The sequence below is a fragment of the Crocuta crocuta genome, unplaced genomic scaffold (genome assembly GCF_008692635.1).
Source record: "Crocuta crocuta isolate KB4526 unplaced genomic scaffold, BGI_CrCroc_1.0 scaffold219, whole genome shotgun sequence".
Lineage (NCBI taxonomy): Eukaryota > Metazoa > Chordata > Mammalia > Carnivora > Hyaenidae > Crocuta > Crocuta crocuta.
In genome coordinates, this window is record NW_027551572.1 from 5,900,832 (window position 1) to 5,914,727 (window position 13,896).

The window sequence follows — 13,896 nt, forward strand, 5'->3', positions numbered from 1 at the left end:
GGAAATCTGTTGCACAACAGTGTGAATATACTCAAGGCTACTGAACTGTACATTGAAAAATGGTTAAGGATTTATGTGTTCTTTTACAATAAAAATATGTAAATATTTTTTTAAAAGGAAGATGATTCAAGGTCTTTGAAAACATTGCATTGTTTTTATTGGAAAACCTGTTGCAGGAAAAATTAGCAGATATGGTAAACATAAACTAATTTCTGCAAATAAACATCTTTAAAAACTCATACATACATGGTAGAAATTCTAGTTGTTTATATGCTTGTCAAACACTGACCTTGTGCTAGATTATCTGCCTACCAAAGGATTTATATCAATTTCTACATTTAACAAAGATGTTAGTTTCAATGTTCTAGACTTGTTTCCTAAAACCAAAAATCGACAATGGGGGTTCAGAGAAGGCTAACTATTCTTAACTATCCTCCTTCAATTCCATTCTTGGTGTTACAATGATATAGTAGCAATTTTCCAAACTGCTACTGAGAAGCTCTGCACCCTCTACACAAAAATTCCTTCAAGAATGACATGATTATTCCATGTTGTTCCTGGTCTGTTTCATAAAGAATTTTGCCCAGTGTGGCCTAAAACAAGAAAATTTTATACCACATATTTAGGAATGTAAAAGTGTCAATAAATGACTCAATGAGCAAAGATTCCTTAATTTTTTGCCATAGTCTAATGCTTTAAAGAAAATACACAATACACATTATTTTATCTGTGCAAATTCTTTTAGGAAGCAATACTTCACTTATTAACGAGCTCCTAAATAATCAGCAATTTATAGGCATTTACTAGATTTAGCAATTAAAGACTGGACTAGCCTCACTAACTTCACTTATCCCTTATAATCTTTTTTTTTCCTTACCAAATGTCACCTCTCCATTTCCACTCTTGTCAAACAACTGGAAGGCCACTATGAACATAGAATCTGGAGCACACAAGACAGATTCAAATGCCAAAAACTCTTGATAGGAGATCAATCTGGAACAAAACATAAAATGTTACTGGCTGGTAAAGAAAGAGAAAATATCAGGCATTCAACCTGTCTTTACTGTATGAACTGTAGCTCAGGGTTACCACATAATTGGTAAAGGGAAGTCATCTGCAATTTGCTTCAATCAATATAACCCAGGAGGGGCGCCTGGGTGGCTTAGTCGGTTAAGCGTCCGACTTTTGCTTAGCTCATAATCTCGCGGTTCGTGGGTTCGAGCCCCGCGTCGGGCTCTGTGCTGACTGCCAGCTCAGAGCCTGGAGCCTGTTTCAGAGTCTGTATCTCCCTCTCTCTCTGACCCTCCCCTGTTCATGCTGTCTCTCTCTATCCTAGAAATAAATAAAAATATTAAAAATATATATATATAATCCAGGAAATGAAAAATACAAACAAATCTAATAATTATTTTAATAATTACTAAAACTTGGTGATGAGGATGTTGAATTCACTATACTAGTCTGTGTTTTATATGCTTGAAATGTCAATAATACATTTTTAAAGAAAAATTCAAAACAAAAGAAGGGAAACTAAAGCATATTGAGTCCCAGAAAACTCAAGGTTGTGTAATTAGCCAGTGGCCAAATTACACTAAAATTGCCTTCAATGATCTTATAGCATATGCTACTTTATATATGCTAGTTTAGAGTTTAGAGTCATCTTCCATAGCAAGCTTGCTGCAAACATCTAACACCATGTTGCTGCTATTGGGACGTGACTAGTATCCAAGTAACAGCATTATAAAAACCTGTTTTTTATAAATATAAAAATACATAGAGTTATTTATTTACTTATTTATATAGTAATGGTGCTGCCTTTTATTCTCAAATGGCCTGGTTTGGACAATACATTTATAGCCACCCTATCAAAAGGAATAGAGCTTACCTTAACGTGTCTTCTTGACTCTCAGGATCTGATCTCTGTGTGCCTCCCCTTTGTTCTCTGCACTCCAACCCACTCATTTTCAGTCCCTGCTCCTTCCACCCAGGACTATCACACAACATTTCATTTTCCTTGGAATGATCCCACCATCTCCAAACTTATGCCCATTTAATACCCATCCTTACACAGCTCTCAGATCAAGAGAACCAACCATCTCACAGTCTCCAGATGATTTCACTTACCCTTACAGCAGCACTATATTTTTAAAAAATTTTTAACATGTATTTATTTTTGAGAGACAGCGACAGAGAACGAGCAGGGAGGGGCGGAGAGAGAGAGAGGGAGACACAGAATCTAAAGCAGGGTCCAGGCTCTGAGCTGTCAGCACAGAGCCCGACGCAGGGCTCGAACCCACAAACCTTCATATTATGACCTGAGACAAAGTCAGACACTTAACCAACTGAGCCACCCATCCACCCCTACACTGTACTTATTTAGTGCCCCTTGCAAAAATTTTATTAAAATAATTATGTAATTCACTGATTTCCTGTGAGAAGATAGGCTTGTCACAGAGCACAGGTTTGATTCAGGTAAGAACTTGTAAACATTCTTGAATGAACTCATTTAAAATATATGGCTTTTTATTTTTTTAAGTGTTTATTTTTGAGAGTGAGCAAGTGAGTGGGGAGGCACAGAGAGAGAGAAGAAGAGAGAGGATCCAAAGTAGGCTCTGCACTGTCAGCAGAGAGCTGGATGTGGGGCTCAAACTCATGAACTGCAAGATCATGCCCTGAGCTGAAGTCAGACACTTAACTGACTAAACCACCCAGTTGCCCCTAGAATGAATGTATGGCTTTACAAAGAGCCATATTTCTCAACACAGATTTAGGAAAATGACTACATTTAACATTTCATTTTATGCCTCCATTCATCTAAGACATATTTTACATTTGAAGTTTCATTTTCCATTATTTGAAACACTTTGAAATATGTTTAAGTTATACAAGTTACATTATATCCAAAGCAATGGTGTATACTATGCCTTTTCCCTTTATTGAGGGAAAGGCTTTGTGGTGATATTATTCAGGGCACTAAAGACTAAGCCTTCACTGCTGAAGTATCTTTGGTGAAATCAGGAGCTTGAGTGCCTAATGAATCCTGGGAAGAACAATCCAATAATCAAACTGTTTATCAGGCCACCTTTCATAAAACATGTTATGCATTGATATACTACTAAAAATACAGAAGTGTGGTTATCATTACACAAATTTTGGGGTAGTAAAAACAAATGAAGTTATAACATATCAGGTATCATCATCCACACACTCCTAAAAAGCAATGAGTAATATTTGGTTTTAATAAGAATATATAACACAAGGGTTGCCTGGCTCTGGCTCAATTGGTACAGCACAGGTCTCCTGATCTCAGGGTTGTGAGTTCAAGCCTCATGTTGGGTGTAGAGATTATATATAAATAACTTAAAAAATATATCTATCAGGGTGCCTGCGTGGCTCAGTCGGTTGAGCCTTCGACTTCGGCTCAGGTCATGATCTCGCAGTTTGTAAGTTCAAGCCTCACATCGGGCTCTGTGCCAACAGCTCAGAGCCTGGAGCCTGCTTCAGATTCTGTGTCTCCCTTTCTCTCTACCCCTCCCCCACTTATTCACACACACACACACACACACACACACACACACACACACACTCTCTCTCTCTCTCTCTGTCTCAAAACTAAACATTAAAATTTTTAAAGAAAGAATATGAAACACAAATACAGTTATGATATAGCAGAGGACTTAGAGAAGGCCTTCATTTTCTACATTATATATTTCTATGTTTGAAATTTTTATCATAAAGAATTAGCATTATTTCTTTTGATTATAAGAGTAATTTAAAACATAAAAAGTAATTAGCTGATTATGAATTTAAAAAAACAATAAAACCTGCAACATCTTGGTTTTTCTAAAACAGTCTCAGGAATCTGACATCAAAAATACAATTACCCTAAAATCAGAATATGTAGCCTTAAAACACATTTCATACTGGGGCACCTGGGTGGCTCAGTTGGTTAAGCATCTGACTTTGGCTCAGGTCATGATCTCACAGTTGTGGGTTTGAGTCCCACGTCAGGCTCTGTACTGACAGCTCAAAGCCTGGAGCCTGCTTCAGATTTTGTGTCTCTCTCTGCTCCTCCCCTGATCGTACTCTGTCTCTCTCTTATTTCTTTTTTTTTTTAATTTAAAAAAAATTTTTTTAATGTTTTTATTTATTTCTAGGAGAGAAAGAGACCGCGTGAGCAGGGGAGGGTCAGAGAGAGAGGGAGATACAGACTCTGAAACAGACTCCAGGCTCTGAGCTGGCAGTCAGCACAGAGCCCGATGCGGGGCGGGGCTTGAACCCACGAACCGCGAGATCATGACCTAAGCGAAAGTCGGACGCCTAACCGACTAAGCCACCCAGGCGCCCCTGTCTCTCTCTTATTTCTGAGAGAGAGAGAGAATGAGCAGCGGAAGGTCAGAGAGAGAGGGAGACACAGAATCCAAAGCAGGCTCCAAGCTCTGAGCTAGCAGTCCGCACAGAACCCGATGCAGGGTTCGAACCCACGAACCGTGAGATCATGACCTGAGCCCACGTCAGATGCTTAACAGACTGAGCCACCCAGGTGCCCCTTAAAAAAATTTTTTTAATAAATATTTTTAAAAACTAAAAAAAAAAACACATTTCATACTCAGTAGTAAGCCTTTTCTGTATTTATGAGAAGAGATAAGACTTTTTCCTTAACTAGCAAAGGTTATAAACGGTCAGCTGGCACTCTGAATTTGGCCCACACATGTTTTCGTTGGCCATGCAAAACATAGTATTTTTAGTTACATTAGTTGCCAACATTAGAAAATTATAAATATTTCACAAAAATATCCAGTTTTCTGGTTTCTCTTACTAAATTCTGAGCATGGGCAACAGGTTTCTGGTCCCAAGTAGCACAAGCCTCCTGAAGCCAAAGTAGAAGCTACCTCTTCAGAGAGACCAGGGCCCATCAGTTATCTGCACCTGCCCCTCAAGAGCTTCAGCCCCATGTTGGGCTCTCTGCTGTCAGCACAGAGCCTGCTTTGGATCCTCTGTCCCCCTCTCTCCCTGCCCCTCCCCTGCTCGTGTTCTTTCTCTCAAAAATAAATAAAACATTAAAAAATAATTTTAAAAGAAAGTATTGGGGGAATACTCAGCCAATACTCAATACTCAATTACCTTTGTTACATAGATTGATTTATTTGAAGAAAGGGCAATTAAGAATAACACAAAACCATCAGCAACTAAAAAATAAGTCACTTCATATTAATCAGCCTCATAAAGAAATCAAATTCCATGCTGTAGCATGGATGAATCTTGAAAACAACAGGTTAAGTGAAATAAAACAAACACAAGAGGACAAATATTACATTATTCCACATACATGAAGTACCTAGCATAGTCAAACTCATTAGAAACAGAAAGTAGAATAGTGATTACTAGAGGCAAAAAACAGGGACTCACTGTTTAATGGGTACAGAGTTTCAGTATGAGAAGATGGAAAAAAAGATGGTAGAATGGATAGTAGTGATAGTAGTACAACAATATGAATATACTTAATGTCACTGAAATATATACTTCAAAACAGTTAAAATGGTACATTTTATTATATATAGTTTAATAAAAAGTCACCTGAGGTTACCCAGATATAGGCATTTATATATATATACTTATATACATTTATATATATATACTTATATATATTTATATATATATACTTAGCAAATGTACCTTCAAGTTTTATATTTGTCACTGTGTGTCAACTTTACATCTAAAGAAAACACTCAAAACAAATACTGAAGTACAGTTTTAATATGCATGCTGAAATGTTTAAGTATCAGTGTTTGCAATTTACTTTGAAATGTGTAAAAAACCAAGATGAATTGATGTAAAGATAGAGGGATAGATATATGAAAAAGGAAGTATAGAAAAATGTTAATGTTAGAATAAGATGGGTATGTTAAGTGTACACTGTAAAATTCCTTCAACTTTTCTGAATGTTTCAATCTTCATAATAAAATACTGAAAAGAAGTAGGGGTGAGGGCAATGGACCACTGTGTCTCTTTGATATGCTCCCTGTCTATTTTTAGCCCACAGGCTTTTTATACCACATGATAATGTAACAATACTTTTCATAAAGCAAGAAATGCCTGTTATCTGCTAAGATAAACCAAACATGTTCCAGAATAATTTTTAAGGCTCTTTTTCCTTTATCCTGCTATAAATTCCTCTATTGTTAGAAGTACCTGATCAAGATTTAAGCAGAGCCAATGCAAACCACAAGCTACTAACTGGAGTGAAGAAACCACTGCTTAGTTCATAGTTTAATGAATTGTTTTCTTTCAATGAGGATGGGGTAGCACCTTCACTTTTTACCATACCTGCTGCTTGACTTTTTATAAAGAACATGTATTCATTTTATACTCTGAAATAATGTATTTTATGAATTAGATGTTTTAAAATTTTTCTACACAGTTCCTTTTAAATTTACTGACTGGAAACTAATAAAATTTCAAAATATTAACATGTTAATTTTGCAATTTTTAAAACAACCAAGGGGCACCTGGGTGGCTCAGTCAGTTAAGCAGCCGACTTCAGCTCAGGTCACGATCTTGCAGTCTGTGGGTTCGAGCCCTGCATCAGGCTCTGTGTTGACAGCTCAGAGCCTGGAGCCTGTTTCGGATTCTGTGTCTCCCTCTCTCTCTGCCCCTCCCCAGCTCGTGTTCTGTCTCTGTCTCAAAAATAAATAAACGTTAAAAAAATTTTAAAAATAAAGAAAACAACCAAGATTTCTACATAAAAGGTTTTTCTATATGCACCAGAATATTTTTTCTTTTTTTATGTGCATGTAGAAAAGAAAGCAGTTATGAAAAACTAAAAGAGGGGCGCCTGGGTGGCTTAGTCGGTTAAGCGTCCGACTTTCGCNACTAAAAGAGAAAAGTAATAGTTTTACACATTATAGAATAGAGCCTCCAGATGAAATTCTGGCTAGAGCTAAATATAGAAACTACAATTCTAGAAGTTACAGTTTCAAACAAGCAACTGTCTAAACATTTTAGATTAGATCACACAAGAATAGTTCCTGAAATCTTCATTTAATGCACAAAATCATTTTGCCTTTCATTATATAAGCACAACTTCAAAGTTTAGGCCAATTTCATGAATAACACTTGATTAATGACTTTTACTTTAGACAACCCATCATGCTATTTATACCATACGATGCTGCTTCTACATGGTTTTACACAACAAACACTTGTATCAAAACATTCCTGCTTATTTTACTATCTAATGGAGGAAAGGGAATGTGGAAGAGGAGAGAGAGAGGGTGGTTTATGTGCTGAGAAAACACGGAGCAGGGGGTGAGGTGGTCCAGAGTACAAAAAGTTATGGTACTGACCACTCCCAAACCTACTTTTCCCATATACTTAACTAAATCACTTAGACTTCTCTATACTAGTGCTATTAAGATTTGGTTTTGGTAAGTATAAACAATATTAGTGATGCTATTTCAAATTATCTATAAGACTCTGATAAAAAAAAAACTACAAAAGAACCAAGGAATACCTCTTGGGGTTGTAAAAAAATGTACCAACCACATACACTATTTTAATCTTTCATCACTGCCCTTGGTAAAGGCATGGGAAACAGAAAGTGGGGAAAAAAGAGAACATCATTTAAAAAAAAATAACTACAAGAAGGAAAATAGACTAAAAATTAAGAGAATTTTGTGTTATTAAATCAATCAACCAACCTCTCTAGGCCTCATTTTCCTTTAATGTTAAATGAACAAGGGTTGACTACTTAGAATAAGTTAAACATAATCAAAGCCTCTGGCTCTCTTGAATTACCATTATTTTTTTAAAAGGTTTATTTATTTATTTATTTTGAGAGAGAGCAGGGGAAGGACAGAAACAGAGGGAGAGAGAGAATCCTAAGCAGGTTCTATGCTCAGCACAGAGTCCAATGCAGGGCTCAATCTCACAACAGTGAGATCATGACCTGAGGCAATATCAAGAGTCAGACACTTAACCAACTGAGCCACCCAGGTGCTCCCTCTTGAATTACAAGTATTAAAGAATTTAGCAATGATACTTAACCTTTTGTGAAGTCATAGATCCTTCTAAAAACCTGGGATTTCTCCCCAGAAAAATGCAGATACAAATTCACTCATTTTTCATGGTATTTCAGCAAGTTCAAGAACTCCTGAAGACTATCCATGAATATGAGGTTAAGAATTGTTGTGGTTATAGAAAATCCCATCTTTCTCTGCTTTTAGAAATAAGCTTTGTTTCATAAACTCATTTATAATTTTTATGATCTCTTTTTTTTAATGTTTATTTATTTATTTCCAAGGAGAGAGACCACACAAGCATGGGGAGGGGCAGAAAAAGAGGAGAGAGAGAATCCAGGCAGACCCCATGCTATTAGCACAGAGCCCAGTTCAGTCCTCAGTCTCAGAAACCAAACTGTGAGGTCATGACCTAGGCCAAAATAAAGAGTTAGATGGATGGACAGACGCTTAACCGACCAAACTACCTAGGTACCCTATGTGATCTAACTCTTTGAATCGTATTTCCTATCCAATCCCAATCTGACTCATTCCAAAGAGAGGAAAAAAGGAAGTTTAAGAAGTTTTTAAAATCTGAAGTAGAAAAGATTTACCTTTTACAAAGAGAAACAGATTTGTTTTTAAGTGAACACTATGAACATTAGCTACTTTACTAGTCAAAACCCATCTTTGATCTATTCTACTCTGGCAAGTTAAACCCTCAATTCCACTCAACTACATCAACAATGCAATTGTGTCTGGGAAAACCACATGAAGCTTCAAAACAAAAACAAAAAAAAAAACACGCTCACACACTTACTGAGATGGATAACAGCAGATGGTCACAAAAGAAGCATCTGAGAAGATTTGAAAGCAGGTCTCTGACAAAATTAAGGACAATAAATACTCTCCTAGTTTTTAAAAGAGCTAAATATATATGCTACCTTTAATAATTTGAAGAATGAATCCTGATTAAAAATAATTAATTTTCATATGCATTACTGTCTAATCACTATTAATAAATCCAATGACTAAAGGTTCATCGTAACTTATGAGCTGATTTGACTTGTTTTTCCTCAATAAGGACACACTATTGAAGCCCCAGGGCCTTAGGTCTCGGGCAGGAGGCAGTGCTGCAAGAAAAGGAAGAGCCTGTAGAGAAGCCTTATTTGAACTTCTTCTTGGGGCGCAGGTGGTTGGTATCGCTGCCTTCTTCTTGCAGCTGTTGGCTGCACCAGGGTGCAGGCGAGCACAACATTTGTGCACATCATCTTGTCACAGTTGTATTTCTGAACAAGCTGGCAGAGAGAAGGCTCAATAACGCCACCCTGCAGGCAAAGCACCAAGGGCAGGGTGGACTCTTTCTGGGTATTGTAGTCTGATAGAGCGCAGCCATCTTCCAGCTGTTTGCCCGCAAAAATCAGATGCTGCTGGTCAGGCGGGATGCCCTCCTTGTCTTGGGCCTTGGCTTTGACTTTCTCAGTGGTGTCACTAGGCTCAACCTTGAGGGTCTTGCCCATCAGGGTCTTCACAAAGATCTGCATCTCTGCATCTATAAGCCTGCCAACAAACCTCTCAGGAACCCCGTTCTTTTAAGTTTATTTATTTTGAGAGAGTGTGCACACAGAGAGGGAGGGAGGACAGAAGATCCATGATTTGACTTTTTTAAAGATGAATCACAAAATGTATGCAAGTTCCCCAATATCTACCACTGATAAATTGTATAAAATCTTTACCTAAAATATAAAATATTCAAATTTCATGCACTGTGCTAGATTTTGTGGGAAAATACAAATGAATACTAACCCTAGATTCAAAGAATTTAGATACCAACAATTCTAGTTTAACTGTACTATAATAGTCTTCTAAATGAATTTCACTGCATGCAAGTCTTGCCCTATTCCAACCTACCATTTTTCTAAAATCTGATCATATCTGCAGTAATAACTTTTTTTTTTTAATTTTAGAAATAGGGAGCATGAGTGGGGGAGAGACAGAGGGAGAAAGAATCCCAAGCAGGCTCCACACCCAGCATGGAGCCTGTTGCAGGGCTTAATCCCACGATGCTGGGATCACCGACTAAGCCACCCAGGCACCCCATGCAAAATAACTTTTAACAACTCCTCATTGCCTACTTTGTCACACAACTACCTCTAAAGGTAGAAGAAAGAACCTGGGCCTTTGAAGGCCTGAGGATATAGCTTGGAACTTACAGACAAAATTCTCTTTATAATTTATACAAATACTCCATAATAATGCTCTATAATACAGTTATATTTGATTTTAATTTAAAAACGGTGTGCTTTTTCCCCTTGAGTAAACTGACACTCTAATACGATGCACCTTGCTATTTCTGTGACTGCACACACCCATACACTGCCAGGCTAAAAATACCTCCAGGACTGAGTCACGAGCCTACAGGATACAGTCAAAGCTTAGCACACAAGGTCCCCAGCTCCACTCCAACTACAACTCCAAGAGAAACAAAGCAAAACCACAGCCACACCAACGTACATGTAACACAATCTTCTCAGTGTCACTCCCTAACACACACAGAGACACGCTCCTTCACGTTTCACACTACTGCTGCTCCCTTTCCTGGAATTCTCCCAGCTTATCCAAACACCAACAACTTCCTGCTCATCTTGCCAGATTTCACTCAAGTATTACCTCTTCTATGATGCTGTCCTGACCACCCAAAGCAGAGTTAACTATGCTTTCCTGGGTGTCCTTTGTATCTTTCACATACTTCTATTATGGCACCTTATACCCAAAGTATTATTGTCTTTATTTACTCATCCTTTTTCTGACTAGGCCATGTATTTCTTCTTAAGGCCAAGAACCCCATTTCATTTATGTTTGTATTACTAAGGCCCAACAGTGCCTGGCTAATGATGGTTGTTCAATAAATGTTTGTCAAATAAACAGACAGATAAATTAATAAATACCACTAAGTTCTTCCCTGATTTATTCTGCTTCATAACACTTTTAACCTAACATGCTATAATTTACTTTTAAATTTCTGTATTGCTTTTGCATTTACCAGTTTATTCACTGGTATAATTCCAGCCCTCAGCACATTATAAAACATAGCAGGTACTCAGTGTTGTTGAATGAATGAAAGAAATACACTTAGTTATCTGAAAACCATTTTGTTAAGATTATTCAATACAAAGTATGGTTCTGCATATGGAGTTTACTTTCCAAAAAACCCAAGAAAGAAATGCTAGTTTTGCCCAATTCTTGATAATGGCAGCAAGTAATACTTCTAATAAACTTCTAAGAAAAGATACGGTTTATTAATATTAAAATTCCAGATGGTCATGGGTAAACTTAGGGTGTTACTATTTTTTAGTAAGATATTGTAGAACATTCATTTTTTAAAAAATGTATACAGGTTCTTACCCATCCTTGGTTTGATCGGCTACTCCTGCCAAGAGCTGCACAATCTTCGGATTACTATTTGGATCATTGTACAGTCCAAGATAGCGCTGGACGAAGTCTTCTGGGGTCATATAATGCTCTCCATCAACCTCAGTACTGGCATACTAAAAAATAAATAATGTATACTTAAAATTAAAATTACTCAACATCATCTTGTAGCCAAAAACATTTTGTGAAAGATAAAGGCCAATATCAAAATCGAAATAAAGATAATAATGCAGGATTTTCCTCTGGATAGTGAAAAACACACACACAGAACCAGATTTAAGGACACTGGCACAGCACTGACGCACACCACAGCATGGACGAACCTTGAAAACATTACAAGTGAAAGAAGCAAAGGCAAGAGAACACAGACTGAGTGGCCACGTTTCTGTGAAATGTCCCCAACAGGCAAACCCGCGGTGATGGAAAGCAGACGCATAGGTGCCAGGAACCGGGAGGAGGAAAATGAGAGTAACTGCTTTAACATACACGGGGCTTTTCTAGGGGGCAATGGCAATGTCCTGGAATTAGACGGTGGCCATGGCAGGACGTTGTAAATATACTAAAAAAAAAAAAACACTGCACTGTAAACTCTTAATGGTTAAAATGGTGACTTTTGCCTCATGTGACTTTTATTTCAACGAAACATATAATATGTAGGAGTAGAACTATGAGAAAGATGAGGAAAGGTGAAAGGGCAGCCAGGGTGACTAGGACCTGAGAGTGAGGAGGTGACACCTATCGACTCCCAGGTTTCCCAGCTACGAGAGTGGGGAGCAGCAGGAGGACACAGGTTGCCAAACCTTAGAAAGTAAAATGAATGAGAAAAGCATGACAAGCACGCGAGACCTTTCATCATAAGTATTTGTTCTATGTTCAGGCAGCTGGGAAAAAGAAACAAAAATATTCTACTTTTACGTTATTAATTTTTAAAAATAATAAAATCTGCCTATCAGATAAATGCTTCACTCTTTTAAGGGTTTTCTGCACCATGGCAGGATCAAACACGACCAAAGCTCTCCTCTTCGGGTTGCAGCTGATCAATTTGGCTACTTCAGGCAACTATCAAAGTAGTAACATCAGAAAATTTCCCAGAATTGAAGAATACAAGGGCTTATTAAGTGCCAAGCTCAATACAGTAAAAACAAATGAAACAAAACCCCACACCAGGCCATGGCCCATCATCATAAAATTTACAGACCACCAGTATGAAGAGAAAATCCTAAAAGTTCTCAGAGAGAAAAAAGGTCACTCAAAAAGAATTATGGGGGGGCGCCTGGGTGGCTTAGTCGGTTGGGCGTCTGACTTTCGCTTAGGTCATGATCTCGCGGTTCGTGGGTTTGAGCCCCGCATCGGGCTCTGTGCTGACTGCCAGCTCAGAGCCTGGAGCCTGTTTCAGTCTGTGACTCCCTCTCTCTCTGACCCTCCCCTGCTCGCGCTGTCTCTCTCTCTCTCTCCTAGAAATAAATAAAAATATTAAAAAAAAAAAAAGAATTCTGAATCACGGGCATTAATGCTACCTCAACATAAACACTGAAAGCTTGAAGACAATGCAGTAAGGCCTTAAAAACTCTAAGATAAATGATTTCCAGCCTAGAATTCTAAACTGAGCCAAACTTTCAATCAACTATAAGGGTAGGTTAAAAGTCCTTTGAGATATTCATGTTCTCAATACTTTTTTCTCCTGTCATGTACCTTCTCAGGAAGCTATAGGAGAATTTGCTCCACTGAAAAGAGGGAATGAACCAAGTGGGATAGAGAAATCAGATGATCCAATCCAGGAAAGAGGCCAGGAGAAATCCCAAGACAACAATTGTGCTGTAGGCCTCTAGAGTACATAGTCCTGGCAGGAAGCAGATGAAGGGCTCCAGGAAGGAAAGCCAATGGGAAAAATGGAATGTCAGATTATCCAAGGCACTGGCTACATGAAAAATAACATCAGAAGGAGAATGAACCTTTGTTCAAATGTCACCTTCTCAATGAGATCTACTCTTATAACCCTATTTAGTATTACAACCCATGCCTGCACCTCTATTCCCAATCCATCCCCCCTACATTGCCTTCTTCCCCCTTGGCACCTATCACTTTCTAACACACTATGCATTTTACTTCTTTATTATGTTTACTGTCTATCTCCCAACAAAGGAAGGAATCTTTGTCTAGTTTGTTCATTAATGTATCCCAAGTATCAAGAATAATGCTTGCCACACAGCAGGCACTCAGTAACCATTTTGTTTTTTAGTAAACATTTTTTTTAAACACAGAGAGACACAGAGACAGAGAGAGAGAGAGAGAGATGGATGGAGGGGCAGAGAGAGGAGAGAGAGAATCCCAAGCAGGCTCCCTGCACAGTGCACACCCAATGCGTGGCTTGATCTCATGACCTGAGCCAAAATCAAGGGTCAGATGTTTAACTGACTGAGCCACTCAGGCACCCCAGCACTCAGTAAATATCTGTTAAATTAATGAA

At 38.0% G+C, this 13,896-nt stretch overlaps 1 protein-coding gene and 1 pseudogene across 1 annotated transcript in view; both read right to left on the bottom strand.

The window, feature by feature from the left end:
- Nucleotides 1-13,896, bottom strand: part of SLC25A12 (solute carrier family 25 member 12) — a 108,063-nt gene that overhangs the window by 73,141 nt on the left and 21,026 nt on the right. The window contains exons 3-4 of the mRNA XM_077751181.1: nucleotides 11,403-11,545; nucleotides 878-993 (exon numbers count right to left, since the gene is read on the bottom strand). Of these exons, the coding sequence (XP_077607307.1) occupies nucleotides 878-993; nucleotides 11,403-11,545 (259 nt within the window). The remainder of the gene's footprint in view (nucleotides 1-877; nucleotides 994-11,402; nucleotides 11,546-13,896) is intronic.
- Nucleotides 9,163-9,541, bottom strand: LOC144220846 (ubiquitin-ribosomal protein eL40 fusion protein pseudogene; annotated as a pseudogene).